This window comes from Ambystoma mexicanum, chromosome 10 (genome assembly GCF_040938575.1).
Source record: "Ambystoma mexicanum isolate Mex_15411 chromosome 10, UKY_AmexF1_1, whole genome shotgun sequence".
Taxonomy (NCBI): domain Eukaryota; kingdom Metazoa; phylum Chordata; class Amphibia; order Caudata; family Ambystomatidae; genus Ambystoma; species Ambystoma mexicanum.
In genome coordinates this window covers 372,043,251-372,069,742 of record NC_090932.1, presented here as the reverse complement: position 1 = coordinate 372,069,742, position 26,492 = coordinate 372,043,251, and the positions used below count along the sequence as shown (strand labels likewise).

The 26,492-nt window shown below is 46.3% G+C and overlaps 1 protein-coding gene across 2 annotated transcripts in view; it reads right to left on the bottom strand.

The window, feature by feature from the left end:
- Positions 1-26,492, bottom strand: part of RAB11FIP1 (RAB11 family interacting protein 1) — a 91,607-nt gene that overhangs the window by 21,773 nt on the left and 43,342 nt on the right. Inside the window, exons 2-4 of one of the 2 annotated variants that reach the window (XM_069617956.1) lie at positions 24,850-25,289; positions 22,367-23,189; positions 1,375-3,249 (exon numbers count right to left, since the gene is read on the bottom strand). In XM_069617956.1, the coding sequence (XP_069474057.1) occupies positions 1,375-3,249; positions 22,367-23,189; positions 24,850-25,289 (3,138 nt within the window). The remainder of the gene's footprint in view (positions 1-1,374; positions 3,250-22,366; positions 23,190-24,849; positions 25,290-26,492) is intronic. The other variant, XM_069617957.1, reaches the window with a different exon arrangement.

Below are 26,492 nucleotides of genomic sequence, written 5' to 3'. Positions count from 1 at the left end.
ACACTGGTCCGCTATGCATGAGGTAGATTAGGTCAGGGGAAGGGGTGGAGGTATGAGTTACTAAGAATCCACTGGATAATCCAGCAGGTGCTCTGGTTACTCTATACCTGTACAACGCAACAAGCAGGTGTCTCATACAATAGTGTGTAAAACATGGGTCCTAATCCTAGGATGATTTTGAACATCGATGAATAAACATGCTTTTGGCCAAGAAATATGGTTTATTTACTTCGAGTGCATGCGTTTCTTCAGGTGCCAGATGTTCAGTGCCAGGTTTATGCGATTTTTTCCCTTTCGGGAAGTGGACACAAATCAAGTCTTGGAACCAACCTTCTTGGCGACTTGATTCTCTGTGCCATTGCATGGCTCAGACTTGCTTTTTGGGTTTCTGTGCCTTTTGCTCCTTTCTTTTTCAGACCCAGGTGTGTGAGGCCTTGGCACATATTAAGGTGTTGCTTTGGTGCCATCTACCTTGCTAACTTTAAGAATCCACTCGGGCAACCTATCCCCTCCAGCCTTCTGACTGCTGTGTGGATGCCCTCCATCCCCAAGTAGGCCTTCAGAGACAAGGGTTGGCTGTTCTGGAACTCAGTATTTTGTCTTACACAGTCTGGGATGCTACTGCAGCAACTTGCCCCGGGCTTGATCTTCACACCCTTCCTTGGTTGCTCTGGCTCCAAGCAGCCTTCATGGCATTTGGTGCCCAGCGTAGTTTCCCCTTTTAAGAGCTTTGGGCTCGATTGCTTCTTCCGTTTGGCCCATGACCAGGGAGGGATTAGACCTTACGGATGCCTTCAGAAGTTTGAATTGCATTTAGGGAAGAACTGGGTGGTCACCGTCAGGGACTAAGATTAGAGGTTTACAGCTTGACCTTTCGGAAACAAGACTGGTTAACAGTTGGCTGCCTTGCTTGATCTGGTCTTCCAGAAATGGAATAGTGGTGTGCATTGAAAAGGGAACTTTTTGGGTACGTGAAAATATACCAAAGGGATAGTACGACAGAACAACCCAGTCGACACTCATCTTACTTTGGAAATAAGCAACCTTTAATACTTCTGACAAACTGTTACATGACAACATACAGAGATTCACAAGCCCCAAAAGGGAACATTTTAAAAAATAAAATAAAAAAAAAAAAAAAAAAAAACCACACAGGCGATCTACGTCATATCTCACACACACACACACGGGTGGAGTGGGGGTACATTTTTCCTTTCAAAAATTGCACCCAAAAAAAAATTTAACAAGTGTGAGACTCATACACTGGGGTAAATTAAGTACGGATTTCATTGAAAAGCAATGTCTTCATTGACAAATGCATTTTATAAAATAAATGTAAAAAGCTAAGATTTAACGACACGCAAGTTCGCTCACCTGAGCTTGGCCGGCACAGCAGCACTTGGAGGAGCCTGGAGTGGAGGGTTTTCAGAGGGTGAAACCCATGCCCGTAGAAGCTTCTTCTTTCCAGTGCTCTCAGCACTCTCTGCTGGTGGGCGTGTCGCATAGTCTGTCGCCTTGGCAATGGAGGGCTTAGACTGCAGGGAGATGGAGGAATGAGGCACAGGAGAATCGGAAGACAGGGAGTTAAGAGGGCTGGAAGTGGCTGTTTGTGAGGAGTTACTCAGTTCTCTTTGCATGACATCAGGGAGCACGGTATTCTTTTGGACATCATCAAATGGGGCTTCCTGTGTATTTTGAAACTCCATTACGTTACGGCCTTTTAGAGAATCATTTGGACTCTGGGATCCGCTAGCTTTTAAGAAGTCATTCAGCTTTTCAGGCTTATGGTGAACACCTTCTTTCAGCTCTGGAGTCAGCCCTTCATAAGTGGATTTGGGTGAAATGGGTGGCTTTGCTGCAGCTATAGGCAATGTTCTGGCACTAACTACAGGACTGGAAGTAAAGGAGCCAAAAGGCGGAACTTGGAGTGGAGCAGACTCTTCTTCAGACACCACTTCTGGATTCTCAGGGATCACTGGCAGCTCATCAAGCCTCAAATTCTCCAAAACTGGAGATGCCATTTTCATACCAGAATTGGACAAGTTCTCCAAACTATCTCCTTGGTTTGGGTTGCTCTGATCAAGGGATAATTTACCTGCAAATACATTCTTATGGGCAGTTTGGGTAGGGGTAGGGCTCACCTCTGGTCCTCTAACATGTAGGGCTGGGTCAGCATCAGCAGGATTTCTGTTCAATTTTGCAACACTTCTTGGTGCTGGCTTGGGTGGGGCTGGGGCTACTTGTGGCTCTGGGTCACCATTTTCCCCAGTTACTTTAGGCGATGCGGTCTGGACCCTTGGCTTTGGCCTAGGTGGAACATTGTGGGCCAGAGCATCATTACTTTCCAATTGTTCATGCGCCATGTCGCCATTTGGTCTGTTGCTCATGTCCTCCAATTCAAATTGTGCCCTCTGCAGAGGGGCAATCGGTTTCACCTCAACCGTTGGAGAAATTGGTGTATAGGAAAGAAAATCTGCAGATGTGTGTGGATGGTCCATGAAGGCACCAGTTTCTTCTTTCCTGGAAGGTATGCTAGGATCCGCACCCTCGCCAGTTATTGAATGCTCAACTCCCAGCTTAGGAAATACATCATCAAGGCCTTCGAAGTTGAACAGCCGTTCTCCAAAGTTAAGCTGTTCCACGTTCTCTTTTGGGGGCAGAGTACCTGGGAGATTTGCCTGATCATGCCTTAAGTCCAACTCTAGTCTTTCTTCGGACAGCGACTTCACTTTTGGACTTGGGGTACTGTGTTCAATTTTTATCTGGCCTGCGCTCTCAAAATGATCAACACTAACAGCTGGCCCTTTACCCTTCAGCTGATCTAGAAGGGACTGAACAGAACTCTTACTGCTTGTAGTCTTATTGCTGAATGGTGGAACTGAATGCATTTCCTTAGAATCGGGGATTCTCTTTGTGGATATGGCGAGCGGCTCACTTTCAGTCAAGTAAGAACCATTAGAGAAAGGTCTAGAAGAACGAGACCCCTCTGTTGTAAATGGGGCCCTAGCTGGGGAAGTAACTTTGTCAGAAGGCAAGGAAAGAGAAGCAGAGGGGACAGCAGGAAAAGAATTCAGATTAACATGCTTTTTAGAGTTAGGGGGGCTAGGCCAGACTGACATTGCAGGGACAGAAGCAAAGGGCTCCTTTTGGTCACTGGAAAGCAGCACAGAGGCAGAGAGAGAGGGATCAGTCACAGAGGAAGAAGAATTGAGCATGGCTTTGGTTTCAGCCTCTGAAGACACATCCAGTCTGAAAAGGAGGACAAAATAAAAAGAAACCAGTAGGTCAGTCCACTGACAGATGTGACAACACACCTTTACTAACAGAACACAGTTGTTGGCTGGGCAGGTCTCAACTTATGTAAACACAAGTAATTGGTCATGAGGCTGAGGGACGTATGCACCCAAGAATGAAAATTAGCTTGGCCACAGCCGACAGAAACTACGTGGAACATGAATAGCACAATAGAGATCCAAACAGCTTCCTGTGTGCTTTTACTTGGGTCAGCTGACAGAAGAATCAAAACAGCAGAGGCAAACCACAGCACAATTACACACTAGAAACCACACTGCACACAAACAATGAGGAAGAGAAGGTGGTTTGTTTTTTCCTCAAACAAACTGCTCGACTTCCCGGACCACGAACATACGACTCATTATCCCCATACTAACCAAACTGGTTTCTACATGAATTAGAAAAAGTACTAGTTTCACACGGTGCTCTGTAGGTGAATGGGAGGGGTAAAATCCTGTTTTGTAATGCACCTCGCTTTACAAATATGATAGAAAAAAAATGGAAACCACACAAACCAGTGTCTCATACTCATGTGACAACTTAAGTAATCAGCCCATCTGGAAAAAATAGGTCATGAAAACATGAACATTTACAACAGATACTATCAAACATGACCAAAAGCACAAGGCCTTTACGCCGACACTAAGCCATACAGATGGTCTTCGCAATGAGTAACATGGTACTCTCGGAATATAGGACATCCTTCTCTTTCAGGCCACAGGTCCGACACACCAAACTAGATCGCTCCCAAAAACCAAGCCCAAGGAGTACATTCGGACCCCAACCAACCGTGTGAAACCCATAAAATAACAGGAAGCTAGACATTTACCCTGCAGGACTCTCAATTCATCTTAAGGGAGTAACAATGCCTAGTTTATAGTTGGCAACAAGCTTAAAAAGGAAGCTCCAATATGTGGTATTAAGAAACCACAGGAATGGTATAGTTGCACTGCATAACCCACAACCCAGAAAAGCTCACTACCAACACAAACGAATCTCTCCCCATTTACTGTTCCTGACAACAAAAATTAACTAACCACTGACTATCACTCATGGGTACACACCTTCTTGCCCCCTCCATTCCGCGATAACTGGCAAAAGGGCACTAAATGAGGTCCCTACTGGGCGACTGAAGTACATATTCATGGCACACTTAACCACCAAACAGGTATGGCTCGAGGCCATACCCCAATGAAAACAGATTGGTGCATGGCGAATGGCCATGCCTCGGGTGCAATTGAGCTAGCTGCAGGGCGGTCTACAGTTGTACCCTGAAAAGCATGCCCCCTGCTGCACTTCCTACAGTATCCATTGTTGCCCTCTGGTGCCAGAGAATACCAATGGTTGGCGTAGTGGAAACTCTGGACGTCCGACTCTGTGGGAGCAGTGACATTTGCACACCCAAGTGCATCATCCATGGCAACCCTAGAAGTTGTGTGGCTTATTTTACTGGGCATCTGTATACATTGAAGCCCTGGTCAAACTCCAGAAAGTTACTTCTGGACTGAGACCGTGTATAAAAAGGTGAATTTAATAGACAACCCAACTTAACCACAGCCGTAGAGTCACGATTGTGATACATTATAATCGGATGGCAAAACATGGTTGTGTTTATATGAAGGGTCACTGAGGCATCTTTGCATTAAAAGGTTACTCCTAGCGTGACATGCGTCTTGCTGACTTTAGTGGAGGTCATGCGATTCACATTAGAACCCATCTTAGCTCATGTGGAACACAGATGCTGCCTACCATACTCAAAGTTCCGAAAACATAGGATAGATGATGAAGCTAAAAACGACACCAGCAATATTTGGAGGACAGAAAAAAGAAATAAACGGGGTCTAGCAAGCGCTTCAAAGACTTGATTCTAGAAGAACTGCTAGCAAATGCTTCATGCATATCAAGGAACATCTGAAACAGAAGATCACGCCAGAGTACCCTTCGGGAGATGTACATCCGATCAGAGCAGTGTTTGAAGTACAGGGATCAGGAAGGGAACAAGAGCACACAAAGAACGAGCAGGGCTTAAATGTCAGAAACAGGGCTAGAAGAAGGTCTTTGCTGCCACAAAATCAGGGGGCCAATTAAGTGTTTGAGCAAAAAGGTCTGCTCCCAGATAACGCGATTTTATTGCTCCCGCAATGGTCCCGTTCAATTATTCCATTATTATGGTTTGACATTTTTGAGACGGCACATTTCCTCACACTACAAAGACCGTCTGAAATAGCATTTATTTCCAAACCGCCTCAGCACCCATATAGATAAAGAAATTGCAGGATCGGGTGCAAGAGCAGAAATGCACCATCCAGCCCAAGTAACCGTCAACCAGAGAAGACTGGACGTCTTCCAGGGCTCTGGTGGCGTCTTCCAGGGCTCCATTCTGTCGCCATGGCTCTTCAACATCTACCTGGCTCCACTACCTGATCTTCACTTTCACACCTCATTTCCAGTCTTCTGCAGATGACATAGCTCTTCATACTGCCATCCTCTACCTCATACCAGAATGCCTGCTATTCAGGCATGGTGCTCTTCCAATGATCTCTGCCTTAATGCCAGCAAGACAGATCCTACTAATTCCGACACCTCCTCCTTGCCCACCTGGCCAGACTCTTTGGGTCCCATCCCCTCACCCACATGTGAGGCAAAATACCGTGGGATCATCTTTAAATACACTCTCCACAGATCACGGACCTTGCCAAGAAGTCCAACTTTCAGCTCCACCGTCTCAGGGGCATTCTACCTTTCTTCAGCTTTCTCCAGATGCCCAATGTCTCCAGACCACTGGTTCCCTCTAGACTACTACAACATCCTGTTCCTCACCTGCCCCTTTCCTCCCTTCGTCCCCTCCAACTAATCCAGAACAGGACTGGGCGACTTATCCTTAGCCTCAAGCCCAGGAACTGCATCTCTCCAGCCCTAAAATCTCTCCACTGGCTCCCCATGATCACTTGCATCACCTACAAGTATGTCTGGGGCCTGGGACCGCTTTACATCCATCTTTCCTCTCTTTAAATGCCTCCTGGCCAGAGTCGTATGGTATTCTGGCTTCAACAACCCACCCCCCCCCCACCAGTCCGCCCCAGCATCCTTTGCCAGAACTTGCCCCCAGTCTCCCTTCCTTGGACTAGCCCAACTTGGTCCCCACCCCCGCCCCGTTTACTGCACTCATCCTCCCTCCACCTTCCCCAGGCACTTGCTGCATTGGCCTGCCCAGTACTTGCTCACCCCCATCCTTGGGGTAGCCCACTCCTGCACTTCTCACTCTACCCCCCTCGTACTTACCACCTTCTCATGCACTTGCACAGTACTTCGCCAAAGCTGAAACCGCAAGATGCATAGGGCCTCATTACGAGTTTGGAGGCGGCCCTGCCTTAAGGGCATGGCCGTCTCCAAACCCGGGTCCGGGTTCCCTGAATGGGGAAATACTGGGCCATTACGACCTTGCAGGGCCTGGTATTTCCCCATTCAGGGAACCTGGACCCAGACCATCCCCATTCCCATTTGAGCCCCCATGGGGCTCAATGAGAATGGGGAGCATGCCAACAGGCCTGTTAATGACAGGCCCGTTAGCATGCTGGCCCGTTCGCGGGACCCGCAAAGGACGTCTGGTAAAACCAGGCGCCCAGAGCGGGTCCCGCGAGTGGACCTCGAAATAGAGCAGTAAGGGGTTAACGGCACCGGCACCTTTACCGGCGCCGTTAACCCCTTACCGCCAGGGTCCTAATGAGGCCCAAAGAGTCCATATATTTAGCTTGCACATGCTTGACTGCTACTAACAGAGAAGCCATAAGGAATTATATGGAAGCTATAGATCTCTGAAATGGATGGCAAAAGAGACATGCATGCAAAAGCAGGCATGATCATCGCAGCCAGAGGCATGCAGGAACAAGGCACCCAGCCAAGGACAAGTGGAGACTGGAAAGTTCCAGTTAACCAAACAATGAGCCACCTGCAGAAATTCAGGCTAAAATGCTCATAATTACAAGCAGGGAAGCTTCATTTCGTGGTCTCCACACAGGTGACCCAGCCGAATAGGACAATGCCCATTCAAACAAGGTAGACATAGAGGACTGTTTCCGTGGAACCAGAGGGTGGAGGGGGGAGGGGGGGGGGAGGGAGCTACAAGTGTTGCACACAAGCTGCCAACTGAATGCATTCTTCCAGGCTCAGGTGATCAGAGATGGCAACATTAAAGGAACTCTTGGCACCTCAGTGTTCATCCCCATTGCCTTGAAAAGGTACACTCAGTCTGGTAACTGTCCAGGGTTTTAGGAATGGGAGGACACATTCTGCCCAATCCCGATTCACCTTTCACGTGGGGGAATATCATGTTTTGCAAGGGCCAATGGTCTTTCTGTGACCGTGCAACAATGTAGATTGATACTAGTAGAGGTGGTCCTAGGAGGGATCCAATTGTAGAACTAACCCGTACATCTCCTATATGTATCCTATCCAAATAGACCAATGTAAATGGGTGATTTCCTGGGATGGAACCTGGACTTGGGACATCACATGGGGATAAAACCGGGTGACATGCTTAGAAGACAAGAGCACCAGAGGATAAGTGCGTTTCTGGTGTGATCCCCATTATTTGCCCCATGGCTGAGTCTTAGATTCTTGTGGCGGGGAGTCTTTGATGGGCCCAAGTGTTCTCTGCTGATAATTGGGATGACCGCTTCAGAGCCCCGGCCACCCCTGTACACTAGCACAGCCAGACCCATTTTATATAAGAAATTAAAAAAAAAAAAAAAAACCAGGACCAAGTTACTTACCTATAACTCCTTTTTTTCAGCATGGGAGTGGCATGGGCAGCCCCAGTAACAGAAAAGAAGTCACTTTAGCTTGAAAACTGCGTTTCTTCTCTAAACCCATCACTGTGCTTTGGGTCATACTGCCCCCGTCCAATGACAGCTCTCTCCCTAAGCACCACCCCTGGATGCCACCTTCAGATTTGGTACCAAGTAAAGTGGCAGTATGTACCAAGAAGAGCCACAGAGGGAAATGCAGGCATGTTCGCATGCGAGTCCATGCCAGACCCATGCTGGCGAACAGGAATTGCAGGTAAGTAACTTGCTCCTTCCCAAGCATGGGGTCTGGCATGGATTCACATGCTCATGAATAAAGATTACACAGCAGTACACATACACAACCACGGGAGGTGGCAAGGCTCAACCGAAGAACACGCCCCCTGGAACAGACCCACCTCAAGTGAATAGGTTGCTTAGCACCGCTTGGCCGACCAGGGCCTCCTCCCTGGAATGGTGTCTAGTCAAACGGTCGACAGGTCAAATTTGTTTATATATATATATATATATATTTTTTAGGTTTTCGTTTAGGGGGAAAAAAAAAAAGTGGAAAAACTAAAAAACAAAAATTCGACCATTTGTCCTGTCGACCATTTATATTAATGACCTAGAGCCCCCTGGAATCTGTGTCAATGCAGTCGAAACTCATGACGGTGCGTGTGGACCACCACGGAGCATGCCTGCAGATGGCGAGCAGGGGCACACCAGAGATAAACACCATTTTTACTGCAAAGGCTCTTGTGGAATGTGCTCTAGGCCGGCCTGGAAGGGTCTGTTGGCCAGCCGATGAGTGCATGATGCAGCCGCAGAGCCACCTGGAGATGGAAGCCTTCGACAAGGCTTTCCCACTATTCATAGGTCCAAAATTGATAAACAATTGAGAAGTCTTCCAAAACCCCTTTGTGCGTGCCAAAAAAAAAAAAAGAAAACACGTCAAGGCACGAGCAATGTCCAACGAATGCAAGGCCCGCTCTACTGGCGACAACGGATTCAGGAAGAAGACAGGCAACACCAAAGGCTTGTTGAGGTGGGGCGCGAACACAGTACCACCCTTGAAGCTTGGAAGGACAAGTATGGCTACTTGCAAGACTGGACCAGGATCACCCAGTCCCACCTGGACGAGGTGATCCGTCACAACGAAAGCAGTCTTCCACAATAGAAGCCAAGGCTTGATGCATCGGCTCAAAGGGTACCCTCATTAGTTTAGACAAGACCACACATAATTCCCAGGCTGGAGCAGGGGCCTTCAGCATCGGAAAAGTCCTGAAGAGCCCTTTGAGGAACTCCTTGATGCGTCTGCGTGACACAGAGAAGGCCTACCCCAATATCCTGATGTAACAGGATCTGACGCCCAGGTGCACCTTGATAGAGGCACGAGCCTGTCCAGCCTTCGTCAAGGAAAGCAGATATGGTAGGAGCTGCGGGGCTGTGACACGCAGGGATTGTAATCATCTTCTGAGTGTCAGGTTTCCTTCCCTTATTCAAGTTTCCTTCTCATTATTTCTCTTTGTTTATCCTTTTCAGATTAGCTTTGTGTGGGTGGGAAGTTTTCTATTATAGTTGGTTAGGCCTTAACTTGCTGATTCAGAATCCTGGTTCTGACCCAAGGCAAAATGGAGCCTCCCAGTGACAGCTCTGATTGGTTAGAAGACAATGCAGAACAACAATGAACATTCTAAACTGTCACTCTGTGCCTTTCATCATCAAAACCCCATCTGAGAGGACGTGTTTAGTGGCTGCTCCTGCTTTAGTCTTAGGCCTGGTGGATTTTATCCTTCAGGCGTCAGCAGTTGAGCAGCTACTTTCTTGGGGGTTACAGGAGAAGCTATCAGTTGGCAGGAATTCGTTTTTGAAGACAGGAAAAGCAGAAGATCCTTTTGAATTCGCTCAGGAGATAAGTGACTTTATTTGTACTGTTACTCTGTTCATCATAATGACATTCTCCTTGAAAATTCGTGAAAAGTTGTGTTTGTACTAGAACTTTTGAACTCCCGGAGTGCGCGTGTGTTTTCCAGCGCGGTGCTCCTCAGCGCGAGAATCTGTTTGTCGCGTGCGAATTCAAGTGAGCGTGTGTTTTCTAGCGCGGGTGTTCCGAGCGCGAGAAGCAGTTTGTCGCGTGCGATTTTAAATGCGCGTGGGTTTCAGAGCGCGGGTGCACCTTAGCGCGAGAAGCTATACGTCGCGTGTGAACTAAAGAGCGCGTGTGATTTCTAGCGCGGGTGTTCTTAGCGCAAGAAGCTATACGTCGCATGTGAACTAAAGAGCGCGTGTGATTTCTAGCGCGGGTGTTCTTGGCGCGAGAAGCTATACGTCGCGTGTGAACTAAAGAGCGCGTGTGATTTCTAGCGCAGGTGTTTTTCGCGTGAGAATCAATACGTCGCGTGTGGAATAAAGAACGCGTGTGTTTTCCAGCGCGAGTGTTCCTTCGCGTGAGAATCAATTCGACACGTTTGAACTCAAGAGCGCGGGTGTTTTTATTTCGCGTGTTCCGCGCGAGAACATTTTTTCGCGTGTGGATTCTTTTGATCGCGTGTATTCGTTCGTAAGTGAACTCTTTGCGCGTGTTCTTCAACCAGGAAGATTTCTAAGTGAAGTTCATCGTTCATCTGAATGGAGATACCCTGCGTGTGCGTTTAACACGTGTTTTTTGTTCAAGGATTCTAAAACTCAATATAATTATAAATAGTTTGAAAAGTTTGAAAGAAAAAGAAAGAATATTTTTAAGAACAATCTAACTGGACCTCCAGGGCATTTTGGAAAAAAGACAATGAACTAAGATTTCCAGATTTGCCTAAAGTAAGAAGTAGCTGTGAATTTCAAGTGTCAAGTAAGAGAGATTTTCAGCTTCTTATCAGCTTCTCTAAGAAATTTCAAGAGAAGAGCCAGGTATGATTTTTTCATTATTAGTTGAGGATTAATGTCTTCCCATTCATAAGGTTAAGTAAATTAAGGAATTGTATCTGCTATTCTTATATCCTCTGCAGGTTCAGCTCTGGTTAGCCTTGACGCAGTCTGCCTGGTGTTGTTTTGTTATCCACTTCCCCCTTTCCCTTTGGGGTGTAGTTTACAGAGCTGAATTGAAATCTAGTTCTGGGAATTACATCTCAGGGGGATTGTCGGGGGTTCAGCAGCTTCCGCGGACACAGGACCTCTCAGCCTGACAGAATGAAAGGCCAATAATTTAGTCCGCCCGAGCTGTCATGAACCCCGACGAATCCATGGAGATGTTAGGATCTTTGATCAGAGAGTTACGGGAGGAGTTGAAAATTTCTCGGGATGAAAATGCCTTACTTAATCAAAAGGTGGATGACTTGAGTGTTAAAGTTACACAAATTCAACAGAGGGGAGAAAGGAGAGAGGATGAGGTTTCAGGGGGCGCAGGTTCTCCACCTGAGTTAGAAAGAGAAGATCAGTTACCACAAATACAACGGGCGCCTCCAGTGGCAGAAGGGGTAAGGAGTATAATTATGCCGGTTCCTTTGGCGCCTCCAGAACGTTATCATGGGGATTCCAAGAGGTTTAGGGTGTTTTTGACACAATGTGAATTACATTTTATGAGTAGACCAGAATTATTTCCATCGGATGCTTCTAAGATAACTTTTATGTTGTCATATCTTTCTGGGGAGGCATCTGCTTGGGCTGGGTTGTTGTTGAGTCAAATGAGTGCGGTTTTAGGAAATTATACCAGTTTTTTAGAGATATTCCGAAAGATGTTTGATAGAAGACAGTTATCTCTGGAAGTGGATGGTGAACTTTTAGAATTAAAACAAGGTAATAGAGACTTGATTACTTATATAACACAATTTAAGTCCCTAGTGTTAGAAAGCAAGTGGCCCGAGGTTAAACAGGCCTCGTTGTTTTATCGGGGCCTTAGAGAGGAGTTAAAGGATGCATTGTCTGGAGTAGTTGAACGCCCTTCTACTTGTGAAGGTCTGATTGATTTGGTTATTCAATTGGACTTTCGTTTGAGTGAAAGGAAGGCAGAGAGGCGTCATTGTCAGAGTGATGTAAAGTCTCTAGTTAGAGTAGATAGACCTAAAGTAGAGAGTAGACCCAAAGGGAATAATCCATCTCCTAGAATCAGAGGCCCTTTAACAGTGGAAGAAAAGACTAGGAGGAGAGATAATAATCTGTGTTTATACTGTGGAAGAGGTGGGCACTTTTTAGGGAACTGTCCTTACACTCCCAAGAAGACTTCTTCCTCAGCAGTCAAGGTCCAACAGATCGCCAATACGGTGCAGACAGCGGTTCCTCATATAACCATAAATGTATCCTTATTTTTTGAGTTGGAGTGTAAGGGAAATGGTCCTGTAATGCTCGACTCTGGTGCGACTGGGAATTTCATGGATTGGGGTCTGGCAAAATCTTTGGGAATTCCAATTATTCAGAAGGAGGTTGTAGAGCAGGCTAGGGCTGTTGATGGTACGTGTTTATCTTCTGGTCCTATTACGCATAGAACTGGTTCTTTAACTTTGGGTCACAGAGAGATAATTTCGTTTGAGTTAATTGATACCCCTTTGTTGAAAATTATCTTGGGCATGCCTTGGCTTACTCTCCATAATCCCCTGACTGATTGGAGTGCTAGGACAATTGACATGCAGTCCGATTTTTGTAAAGAGAATTGCTTTTCAGGAAGTCTCTTAGAGGAAGATGTAAAACAAAGTAATTCCGTGTCTAGTTTTCTGGCTGAGACTGGAATTGGATGTCATGATGTGGGAGCTGTAGTGGGTCAACTTCCCCAGTGTTACAAAGATTTTTGGGACGTATTTGATGAGAAAGTGGCAGGAGAATTACCACCCCATAGGCCCTTTGATTGTAAAATTGAACTGGAGCCAGGAACAATTTTGCCTAGTAGTAGGGTATATGCTCTTACTGAGAAAGAGAATGATTATTTAAAAGAATATTTGTCGGAAAATTTGGCCAAAGGGTTTATTCGTCATTCTAAGTCACCGGCGGCCTCTCCTTTATTTTTTGTACCAAAACCGGATGGCACGCTTAGAACTTGCATAGATTATCGAGCAGTTAACAAAGTCACGGTTAAGAACCGGTATCCTCTTCCTCTCATCTCGGAAATGCTTAATCAAATACAAGGAGCAAATATTTTCTCTAAATTAGATTTGAGAGGAGCTTACCATCTTGTACGTGTGCAGGAAGGGGACGAATGGAAGACAGCGTTTAAGACCAGGTTTGGGCTGAAAGTTATGCCATTCGGTCTATGTAATGCTCCAGCGGCTTTCCAATTTTTCATTGATGAGGTTTTTAGAGAATACTTGGATATTTTTGTTGTCGTTTATATCGATGATATTTTGATTTTCTCTTCTGACCTGGATCAACATCAGAAACATGTGCGCTTAGTTTTACAAAAGTTGCGAGAAAATCATTTGTTTGCCAAATTGGAAAAAAGTCAATTCCATACAGATTCTGTGGAGTTTTTAGGTTTTATAATTTCACCTAAGGGTTTAGAAATGAATCCTAAAAAAGTGCAAGCAGTTCTTGAATGGCCCTCTCCTACTAAGGTTAAGGAAATACAAAGTTTCTTAGGGTTTGCCAATTTTTATAGGAGATTTATAGAAGGTTTTTCTCGGCTGGTTGCTCCTATAACGAGACTTTTGAAAAAAGGAGTGAAATTTGACTGGGACCTTGAAGCAGAAAAAGCTTTTCAAGAGTTAAAACAAAGATTTACTTCTAGTCCAATTCTAATTCATCCAGATCTTTCTAAACCTTTTTTTGTGGAGGCGGACGCTTCAAATTTAGCGTTGGGGGCGGTGCTTTCTCAAAGGAATGAAACTACTGGTCAAATACATCCAGTTGCATTCTTTTCTAGGAAGTTTTCTGCTGCTGAAGTGAACTACACAATTGCTGATCGTGAACTATTAGCAATAAAGTCCGCTTTTGAAGAATGGAGATATTTTTTAAAAGGAGCAAGACATACAGTAACGGTCCTTACTGATCACCGAAATTTATTGTTTTTAAAATCTGCAAGAACTTTGTCTCCACGACAACTTCGTTGGTCTTTATTCTTTGCAGATTATGATTTCATTGCGACTTTTAAACCCGGAAGTCAGAACAAAAAAGCTGATGCGTTATCTCGCCAATTTCCTGGAAGTGAGGAGAAAGATTCTAGAACCAGAACCTATAATTGCTCCAGAACGTTTTTTGTTAGCTGGAGCCATTAAAGAAATGGATTTTTTGAATGAAGTTCGTCAAAATATGTCCTTGCAGAAGATGGAGGAGTGGGTGAGACTGGATCCAGCCAGAAGTTTGAAAGACGATCTTCCTTTTTTTGATAACAAGCTTTATGTACCTACTGATGAGTTAAGAGAAAAGGTTTTGAGAAATTGTCATGAATCCATTTTATCAGGACATCCTGGTTTCAGAAAAACTCTGGAATTGGTTCGAAGGAATTTTTGGTGGGAAAAAATTCGCCAAGACACATTGAACTTTGTTAAAACTTGTGTAGTCTGTGCACAAGCGAAAAGTCAAGTTGGGAAGCCGCATGGTTTATTGGAGCCGTTACCTGTTCCTCCTCGTCCTTGGCACACAATTTCTATGGATTTCATAGTTGATCTCCCTCAAGATAAGGGTTGTACTACCATTCTTGTTGTGGTCGATCTTCTTACTAAAGAAGCACATTTTTTACCAATGGAGGGAGAGGTTACCGCGGAAAAACTGGCTCATAGTTTTTTGCAAGGTGTAGTTCGACTACATGGACTCCCAAGTCAAGTTATCTCTGATAGGGGATCTCAATTTATTTCAAAATTCTGGAGGGCCTTCTGTAAGAAACGTGGGGTGGAAGTTAGTTTGACTTCTGGGTATCATCCGGAGAGTAATGGACAAGTGGAGAGAGTAAATCAAGAATTGGAGAAGTTTTTAAGGTGTTATTTACAAGCTAGAGAGGAATGGGTGGATTTGGTGTGGTTGGCAGAATTCTCTTACAACAATTGTGGAAAAGATGCTACTTCTATGTCCCCTTTCTTTTTGGGTCGTGGGTTTCATCCTCGCTTTCTGAGTTTTGAGGTGTTGGAGGATTCAGGGAATCCTAGAGTGGAAGATCGTTTGTTGATAATGAAAAATAACTTGGATAGAGCAAAAAAGGTTCTGGGAGAAAATAAGTTGAAATATAAAAGGTGTGCAGATTTGTGAAGAAAGGCTGGTCCTGAATATAAGGTGGGAGACTTAGTTTGGCTTTCTACCCGGTACCTGAAAATTAAGGGGAAGAATAAGTTTAGTCCACGATTTGTAGGCCCTTTTGGAGGTAGAGAGAATCATCAACCCTGTGGCAGTAAGATTGAAATTAAACAAGCAGTTGAAGGTACATCCTACTTTCCATGTTAGTCTTTTAAAACCAGTTTGTTCAGGAACTAGATTTAGAACACCACCTTCCCCTGTGATTTTGGAGGATTCATCTGAGGAATTTGTGGTTAAACAAATTTTGGATTCCAGGAAAGTGAGGGGAAGGTTACAGTATTTGATTGATTGGGAGGGATATGGACCAGAGGAACGATCATGGGAAGATTCAGTTGATGTACATGCCCCCCGTTTAGTTGCTAAGTTTCACGCTAAAAATCCACATAAGATAAGCCCAGAGACTGGGCATTAGGAGGGGGGTACTGTCAGGTTTCCTTCCCTTATTCAAGTTTCCTTCTCATTATTTCTCTTTGTTTATCCTTTTCAGATTAGCTTTGTGTGGGTGGGAAGTTTTCTATTATAGTTGGTTAGGCCTTAACTTGCTGATTCAGAATCCTGGTTCTGACCCAAGGCAAAATGGAGCCTCCCAGTGACAGCTCTGATTGGTTAGAAGACAATGCAGAACAACAATGAACATTCTAAACTGTCACTCTGTGCCTTTCATCATCAAAACCCCATCTGAGAGGACGTGTTTAGTGGCTGCTCCTGCTTTAGTCTTAGGCCTGGTGGATTTTATTCTTCATGCGTCAGCAGTTGAGCAGCTACTTTCTTGGGGGTTACAGGAGAAGCTATCAGTTGGCAGGAATTCGTTTTTGAAGACAGGAAAAGCAGAAGATCCTTTTGAATTCGCTCAGGAGATAAGTGACTATTTGTACTGTTACTCTGTTCATCATAATGACATTCTCCTTGAAAATTCGTGAAAAGTTGTGTTTGTACTAGAACTTTTGAACTCCCGGAGTGCGTGTGTGTTTTCCAGCGCGGTGTTCCTCAGCGCGAGAATCTGTTTGTCGCGTGCGAATTCAAGTGAGCGTGTGTTTTCTAGCGTGGGTGTTCCGAGCGCGAGAAGCAGTTTGTCGCGTGCGATTTTAAATGCGCGTGGGTTTCAGAGCGCGGGTGCACCTTAGCGCGAGAAGCTATACGTCGTGTGTGAACTAAAGAGCGCGTGTGATTTCTAGCGCGGGTGTTCTTGGCGCGAGAAGCTATACGTTGCGTGTGAACTAAAGAGCGCGTGTGATTTCTAGCGCGGGTGTTTTTCGCGTGAGAATCAATACGTCGCGTGTGGAATAAAGAACGCGTGTGTTTTCCAGCGTGAGTGTTCCTTCGCGTGAGAATCAATTCGACACGTTTGAACTCAAGAGCGCGGGTGTTTTTATTTCGCGTGTTCCGCGCGAGAACATTTTTTCGCGTGTGGATTCTTTTGATCGCGTGTATTCGTTCGTAAGTGAACTCTTTGCGCGTGTTCTTCAACCAGGAAGATTTCTAAGTGAAGTTCATCGTTCATCTGAATGGAGATACCCTGCGTGTGCGTTTAACACGTGTTTTTTCTTCAAGGATTCTAAAACTCAATATAATTATAAATAGTTTGAAAAGTTTGAAAGAAAAAGAAAGAATATTTTTAAGAACAATCTAACTGGACCTCCAGGGCATTTTGGAAAAAAGACAATGAACTAAGATTTCCAGATTTGCCTAAAGTAAGAAGTAGCTGTGAATTTCAAGTGTCTCAAGTAAGAGATTTTCAGCTTCTTATCAGCTTCTCTAAGAAATTTCAAGAGAAGAGTCAGGTATGATTTTTTCATTATTAGTTAAGGATTAATGTCTTCCCATTCATAAGGTTAAGTAAATTAAGGAATTGTATCTGCTATTCTTATATCCTCTGCAGGTTCAGCTCTGGTTAGCCTTGACGCAGTCTGCCTGGTGTTGTTTTGTTATCCACTTCCCCCTTTCCCTTTGGGGTGTAGTTTAGAGCTGAATTGAAATCTAGTTCTGGGAATTACATCTCAGGGGGATTGTTGGGGGTTCAGCAGCTTCCGCGGACACAGGACCTCTCAGCCTGACACTGAGTACAGCACCACACAGAGAAACACTTCCACTTACGGCCGTAGCACAACGTTGAAGAGGCTCTGACCTTGGCCAGGATGTCCTTACACTCAGCAGAAATAATGTCCAAATTCTAAGGCAGCAGGAGCCAGGCCCAGCAGTTCAGCGACGCTGGGTCATGGTGCAGAATTGCCCCTCCCTCTCTGCAGCGGGACAATCGAGAAGTAGTGGCAGCCTGATGGATGGAGCCGCCAACAGAAGTACCAGGTCTGGATCCCAGATTTGTCGCAGCCACACCAGGAGTGGAGAGCATCATCCTGCAGTGACACGGAGTGTGTTGATCACTCGTAGCAGGAGTGGGGACGGCGGAAAAACGTATAGGAAACACCCCTCCCCCCCCAAAGAGAACTCAGTCGCCCATGCTCCTCGGCTGCGTGATCCTGCTGGCAAACTTCTGACACTTGGAATTCGGGGCCGTCGTAATAAGGTCGGTCTGGGGTTGACCACATTCATGGAAAAGAGGATCCACCTGGTCCTGGTGAAGCTCCCACTCGTGGCAAGAACATAGATCCTTGCTGAGCAACTCTGATGTGGTTCTTGGTGCACGCCAAGTGAAAAGGGACCAGAAACATGTCCTGACGAATGGACCAGTGCCACAGATCCTGGGCCTCCCTGGAGAGAGCATGTCCCCGCCCCCCCCTGCCCTTCTTCCGGTGAACATGGTGGTGGCATGGTCCGTAAAGATCCTCACCAGCTTGCCCCTCAGCGTGTGCAAGAAGGACTTGAGGGACAACAAGACGGGCCAAAGCTCCAGGACGTTGATGTGAAGTGTGTTTTTTTTCCGGTGTGATCTCCCCAACCTTCCAGAGAAGCATCTGTGGTGACGGTCTCCTGGTAATTAGGGACTTGGAATGGGGCCCTGGTACGTGAGATGAGAGCGCACGCCCCACCACTGTATTGCTAGTCAGTACTCATTGAGGGTGATCTGGTCCATCCAAGATCCATAGACTTGCAGCCACATCACATCAAGAAACTCCTGGAGGGGCCTCATCTGTAGTCTGTAAAGGAGGACAAGGTTGATGCAGGAAGACATCATGCCCAGCAGCAACTTCGCACTATGCACAGTAGCCGACGACAGGCGCTGCACCTTCATTAGGATGGCCATCACCCTTCTTCCGAGGGAGAAGCCAGACAAGTTACTGTGTTGAGTTGGGCTCCCAGAAACCAAGCGCTCTGCGATGGCTCCAGGTAGGACTTCGGATAATTTATGGAGAATCCCAGATCTGTCAGACGCACAGTCCTCGCCATGTGCTGGCTCGCCAGAGCACAGGCATCAGACGAGCCAATCTTCCAGGTAAGGGTAGACGAGGATGCACTACAAAGATGCACCGCCACCGGAGCCAAGCACATTGTAAAGACCCTCAGGGAGATCTCAGGTCGAAGGGGAGAACCTTGAACTCATAGGGTCGCTCCTGGACTACAGGAACTTGCGGTGCATCAAGCGGATGGGACATCGACGTAGGCATCCTCTAGATCCAGAGACGCCAGTTGGTTGAGCACGTGCTGCAACGCGACCATCCTGAATTTCTGGTACTGCAAGGACTTCACCCCCCCAGACTTCCTTCGGAACAGAAAGAATCTTGAGTACACTCGGAGCCCCAGAGGAGCAGAGGGAAGGGTTCCATCGCCCCCTTCTTAAACATGCCGAGAAAAAAAAAATAATTAAAAAAAAAACAGACACCTGCGTTGGAACTCCTGTGTCCCTGTTCGACAGCGTTCAGCACCCATCCGTCAGTGGCGATTGTCTTCCACGCACTGGCGAACTTCTCCGGCCGGCCTCCCACTGGGGTGCACAAGTGGGGGCCCAAGGCCATGGCCAGTTAAGGCCTGTTTTGAGGGTCGGTGCTCTGCCATGCCTGTGAGCGATCTCTCTAGGCCGCTTGTCGTGGAGTGGGAAGGCTGCCGATGAAGTGTGGTATATTCTTGGAAAACCTGCTGGGATTTCCTCTCGAGGAACTAAAGGACGACGACAGACGTTTCAGGCATCCAGTGAACACGACGCCTTGGTGTTCGTCTTGATCATTTACAAAGACTCAGACGGTTTTGCCAAATAGGTTCTTTCCATCAAATGGCGTGTCCAACACTTTGGACTGAATGTACGGTCTGAAGTTGGTGGCCTTCAGCCATCCCTGCCGACTAAGAGACACTCGGTGCCCATTTGACGGAGGCCAGTGTCCACCGCCACTCTGATGGTGTGGTCGGAGGACACTTCCCACTCCTGGAACAGTCCCAGAGCTTCCATGTTCTGATCTTCAGGTAAGAAGTCCAAAATAGGGCCCAATTTATACCATAGTTACCGATCATAGCGGAACAAAATGGCCAAGGCATTAGCGGCCTTAATGGTGTTGGCAGCAGAATAGGTTATAATTTTCCCCATAGCATCCAGCTTCTCCTCCTCGTCTGGTGGCACATGGATGAGGATGGGTTCTCAGAGCATTTCCTGGCTGTGGCATCAGGCACTTGGGGACGAGTCCAGAAATCTACATTTCTTTTGAGCCGGTCCCACTTGGGTGGAGCAGTGCTCAGGTTCTTCATTAGGGCCAGGCCCTCATCCCAGTTATCGTCCGATAAAGGGGATAGACAGGATGACCTTCCATCTGGACCGAGACATTGATAAAGGAATCGTTCCTTTACTGACGCTTTGGACCATCAGGGTCCTTTGACTGCGCTTGCGCCTGGAACAGCTTCTGGGAAGTGGTCTTGAGGGACTCCTAGACAACAGGGCCCGGTGTAGGTGGCAGTCTGTTGAATTTCTGATACAAGTGTGTGCAGCGTCCCTGGGCTGAGAGGCGTGGAATGGAATGGAAGAGGTGGCGGCTCCAGACTGGTGCACCTCTTCTGGCAAGGTTGAGTACCATGCTCGCCTCGTGGTGACCCGCCTACAGACATGGGTCAGTGATCCCCTTCATGGTCTGAATAATAGCCTTCAGGCAGAATGTAGTCACCCTCATCGGTGCTCATATAAATCTGTACTTGTCTCCCTGGGGCAGCCCATGATTCTGTAACCTTCTTAAGGTCTGTATGAGTTTTACCCTTTCTCTCCCCTGCGCCGTCCCCCCCCCCAATCTCTTTGGAGACATCTGGGGAGGAGCGGCTGATGTCCCCACTCCGGGGGCTTTTGCTGTAGAAGCTGCTTCACGCCATCGTGGTAGGGTCACCCGCAGGGCAGCTATCGCCATGACTGGACACCACCTTCATGGCCAGCCTCCCCCCCCCACCCCCGTTGATGAAGTAGTAATGATAGTCTTACGGGTGGTAGAAGGAGCCTTCGTCAATGTGGTCGTGACTTGTGATGACAGTGTTTTTGGGCTGGCGTCGCCAAGGTGGCTGGGGTTAGGGCAGCAAAGGTCCACCTTTGGCAGTCTCCTTCGTTGCCTTGTCTGCCGATGGTGAGCAGAGTTTCGGAGGAGTCAAGGACTTTCTCTTTGAGGAAGCACCCCTCACCGGTAGGCTTGCTGTAGAAGGGGTTGGTGATGGGAGAACTTGTCCTTGCCAAGCTGAGACCTGCAGCAGCCCCAGTGAGATCAAAGACGTGCAGCCTTGCCTCCTTTTGGGCCTACGAGAGTGGGGAGTCCTCAAAGGATCTCTGCTTCTTTTCTGAGGGAGTGCATTTGAGGGAACGGTCAGTCCCGGGCCATCATGCATGACCACGTTCGGAAGCAGAGTCCGAGGCCTTGCCCGGTTTGAGCAATGCTGCCAGCATGCTCTAGCGAGCCTTCGTCTTTTTTGAAAATCTATGGCAGACCTTGCATCATGGTACGGATGCAAGCAAAACAGACATTGATGGGGTTGATCTTTGACGTACAGGTTCCTCAATCCACATTTCACGCAGTGTTTGAAGAGGCATCTCTTCCCCTTGGTTATGGTGGCATAGCGCCAAGTAGGCCCAAGCCCAGCCCGTCTCGAAACTCCATGAAAGATCTGCGATGTAGTGTGATCTTCGCAGTCAATGGGTTCCTTGCTGCCGGTGGTCAGATGATTAGAACAAAAACAAAAAAAAACACACACACACACACACACACACACACACACACACACACACACACACATCTAAAATTTGCCAAAAACTTGAAGTATGAAAAAAATTGTTCAGAGAGCACCAAGAGGACTCCCAACGCTGTAGTGCGTGGTAAAAATCTGAAGATGGGCTTCAGGAGTGGAGCTTAGGGAGAGGACAACCATTGGACAGGGGCAGTATGAGCCAAAGGACAGTGATTGGTTAAGAGGAAAAAATGCAGTTTTCAAGCTAACGTGAAACTGTTTTTTCTGTTTCCAAGGATTCCCAGCCTGACGACAGGGAACATTCATGAGCATGTGAATCCATGCCAGACCCTATGCTGGAGAAAAACAATTATCTTGCATGAAGGGGCAAATGCACATCATATTCCACACAAATCTATTCCAAGTTTACTGCTCTAGGTCGGAATGGATTGGCTTGGAACTCTGTATAAATTCCTCATGACTCGACTGCTTTGGCAGAATGTCATGAACCCCTGCGCTTCACATACAAGGTGAGGTCACCATTTTCAAGGAAACGGCACCAGCATAAAGATATGAAAACCAAAACATTGTAGTCCCACCCAGATTCCATCAAATATTTACTCAGCTTTATCATAGTTTCATGCTAAAATGTCTGTTGACAGAAACCTACCATCAGTCTTGTGAAAGGTCTTTACAGGTATCTAGGATTTTAAAAAGGGGTACAGGACTACAACAAACACAAACCTAAGTATTGAAGTAGAATCTTGCAGTATGCACCCACAAAGACTTGAGAATCTAACAGGTACTGCACAAAAGGTTAACAAATGTAATGCGCACACTTGTCCAATCTCCATTCAATTACTTACACCAATAGTCTGGAGGTGGAGTGCCATTCATTCAATTCTACCCAAACACAGTATGCTGAAGTGTTATAGCACAGACTGGTAACAAGAAAAGAACTCTGTTCTAAATAAGTAAGATTGTTAACGAATCACACTAACCTGGGTTTAACTGCTGTGGTTTTTGGTGCCCTTGTAGACGGAGGAAGGGGTTCTGGTTTCTTCTCTTCCTCCTTCAGTTCATCCTCAAAGGGGTTAAGGGAGGTTTTCTTGCTGGTGACTCCCGCTGGTGAAAGGACTGGCGAATGCTGTGGCGAAACTTTGTCCGGTTTGGTTTGCTCTTCCTTTGCAAGGGCTTGTGAAGAAGCTTCTACCTCGATGCCTTTCAAGCTCTCCCTTTTCCCGGTGACCAGGGAGAGCAGGGAGGACTTGAGGCTCTCTGGCTTTTTGGGTTCTTTGATTTCCCTGGAGGGGTCTGAACTCCCAGCAAGACTAGCCTCGCGAGATTCCTCACCGGTGGGGATCTTGTATGAAGGAAGAGTCATCGACTTCAAGGAATCTTTTGACAGAGACCATGATGAACGCTTGTCAGGAAGCACAGGGGCTGGTTCTGCGGGTTCTTTTGTATTTTTGGAAGACAGACTTTCAGATGAAGTGGATTTTGTGGACAGGTTTTCGATGGAGGAGTACAATGGGGTCTTTCGAATGACTTTGGGTGTAAAGTTTAGGATGCCGTCTTTCGGTAATGTATCACCTTTTGGCTCCTCTACTTCATCGTAAATGTGGTTGCCATTAATGCATACATTAGATCTTGTAATAGGATCGTTCTTGGGCCTCAAGCCGCTGAAGAAGGACAGCCCTTCCTTCTTGATGGAAGCAGGGACTATTTGGTTTATCTGATTTGGGTCCGCACTCACAGTTCTTTTATGAGTCATGATGACTGGAAAATTTGATGGTTTATCTTCAGGTTTCTTGAAGGATGGTTCTAGAATAATTAAAATAAATTTTAAAGGAGGAAAATAAAAAAATAAAAAGTTCAAAAAAATAAAAAAGCAGGTGTCCACAAGTTTTTACATCCGTAGTTTGGTGTTAGAAACAGAGCTGAAATTGGAAACTAGTATAATCTTGGGATTCCACGTCCTGTGGACTCATGGGTGTGGGCACAGCATTGGTGATGGGGGCGAGAGGCAGATTCAGGGCCAGCAAACGATAGGCTGAGTGTGACATATACTTGAGTTGGCAGAATTCCTTAGCAATTAACACAACAAGCTTAACTTTTTGCATTCATCAGCACAACAAGGGCATAGCCGGAGTTCTTAAACACAATGGCTCTACGTTCTAAAAATAGTAGAGAGCCGGTGCAGCACTTGTTTGCTGGTAGGCCAAAATGGACAGATGGCAAGACCTTACCGAAACTGCAAGACAGTTTCATTTAGAGCCGGTTGAGACGGTTAGGCCATGAAACTCTTCTTGCTTGAAGCTTCTGTGGCCATCGACAACATCAGATGTTAGTAATAGAGAACACCCATTAGGCTGGAGAAAATCCACCGAGATAAAATGCTCATTCAAGACGCTCGGCTGGAGGGGTGGGCACGTTGGTAAGTCATTAATTTTTGCGTGTCCACCTCCGTTTGCTCAAGTGTGGCACCAACCCCCTGCAAGCAGCCTGTTGACCACCTACTCAGCTACTCCCCTGCTGTAGATATCAGTAGGCAAAGAAAGGCACAGCCCCAGTGCACCTTCCACATGGGGGAAAAGCTGTGCAAGTTGCTGCAAGCAAGGATACCAAAAGAGCCCAGAAGGATCGGGGGGGGGATCTGGACGATTTCAAGCACTGTTTTAGGATCTACAGATCCAATTCTTACCTCCGTTGGTTTCTGTGCATAATAACGTTTGATGCATACTACTACCTTTTTCTAAAAGGTAAGTATGAACTAGACGGGACGTGCCCACCCAACCCCCCCCTCCCCCAATTACTGTCAGCTCTCATGCCTAGAAGAATTCTTGAAAATAACATACCACTCTGACTTGGTCTCACTGTCCATGTTTCCATCAATGTTCTTTTTGGGAAGAGAGTAATTCCCTAATGCCTACAGTCTGTAGATTTATGCTGAACGGATAGCTTATAATATAGAAGAACCCACCCCCCCCCCCAGCACCGCAAAACCTCCCAAACCCCCATCCCAGGATGTCCTCCTGCCTATTTTTCTTAACCATGTGGAGTGAATCAGAAAGCATCACATTAGCAAAACGTTAAAAATGTCAACTCCCAACAGTTGAAGTAAGCCTTTGGCAGTGGAGAACTTCATGAAAGAAGCCTACAATATGCACTCCAATCGTACCTCTAAAGAAAGCAGCACTTCGAACTAAAAAAGGGAACACACCATACACAACTCAGGAACTGAGCCAAGCTCATGAACGAGGCTTGTTGCAGCCTACCAAGGCCCCTCTCCGATCTGCAGTGTACAGACAGGGTAGAGTTAATTAATTGCAATTTACCCATGAAAGCAACAACCTTGCACAAAGGAAACATGGCTTTGAATGCATGGATAGGATACTAGACCACATTCATATGCAAGACAGAGCCTTGCCCCCCCCCTCTCCAACCCCCACCCACAATACCATTGTCTCTAGGAGTTACTCACCATCTGAGGATAAAGGCACTTCATTGAAGTCCGAAGAGAAGTCTCTAGGCTTGAGGACCGTCCTTTCTGCAGGTGGCGCTGGCTGAAACGAGGGCAGAACAGACATGGATTGCGATAGCGGGGACTTCTGAAGCCCAGGCTTAAGAAACAAGTTCTTCAGCTTGGATTTCTTCTTGGTCACTTTCTCTGGGGCCTCCTCATCGCTGTCGGCCCCAGGCTGTGTGAAGCTGGGCACAATAGCAGAGGCTGTATCAGGGAAGCCATCGTGACGCTTGCCTTTGATTTTGTCCTTCAGTTTCCCAAAGGGAGAGCGGGACTTCTCTTTCATGGACAGGTCGAACATGCTGGCAGTCATGTTGTTCCTCATGAACTGAACGTCGATTTCAAGCTCACCCCGTTCCTTCTCTTTCTTGCCTGGCTTGGATTGCAGTTTGTACCATCTACAAAGAGAAAAACAGCATTTTACAGCACAAATTGCATACCATGTACACCCGATTACCCCATAATCCTAAAGGAAGTCACTCTTCAGTCATCTGGTTCTTCAATTCCATAAACGTACCCCAAGCATTAACGGTTTCAATATGTGCCACCATGTTCTAGAGGATGTACCATAGAGTTGGGGACATTGGATGTGCCACCCATCCTCATTCAATGCCACCCAATACAGTTTACTCACCATGTCGGCCACACCTCTGGTACCCACAACATTTAGATGTGCATTATCATACAGACAAAGCCTGGGATGAAGGGGCTGTGGGAATACGACTGAGACCACAAACCAAGAGTGTGAATTAGTAGAAAGTAGTTGCCCATCGTTGGTGTGTTTTATGGTTTATAATCAGGGACCAGATCCTGGAATAGATTTGGGAGTAACGCATAAGCTGAAGCAAACAGAGTGCCAAACATAAGAATGTACCATTGCTAGGGAACACAGTGATGCTTGAGAAAAATATCCACCCCACATCTCCTCGATCCAGCTATGCGATTAGGAAGACACCAATTAAATGTACAGCTCTTGTGGAATACGCATGGCAATTGCATTGAAACCCTGCCCCCAATTTCTGAACAATTAGAGATGGGGTAGAAAGCGAGCGAGTAAAACAATGGGTGCTTTGTTAAATTGACCCCGCACCAGACGAGTGCTGGAGTGGTCAGTGTAAAACCATAGCTTGTACTTCCATCCAAACGCCGATAAATTCCTAATCAGAACCAGCATTGTACATGGGAGAGTTGGCACCAGGTCGAAACTATCTGGAGAGAAGATGGCGGAAAAAAAATAAATAAAATAAAAAAATGAACACCATACTAACCACAAGACCCATAAACAGGCTTACAGTTCAAATGCAAAAAAAAGCACACGTATCTTGGCTAAATAAACAGGCACTAAGATGATTGGTTTATAACCGAGGACCAAAGATTCAACCAGTCAAGCTGCGGAAGAAACTTTTCAGAAGCTCAGGATAGAAAAACGGGTAGAATTCCAAACAGCTTCTACTTAACTAAGACAGGTAGCGGGGTCCACATTAAATCTTGCTTTCAACTAAACTAATGACTAGGGATCTATTAGGTGGATCAACTGCCAACTCTATATCCCAATTAACCACTCTGTGTACTGATGTATGGGCAGGTACTGCCTCCTTGCC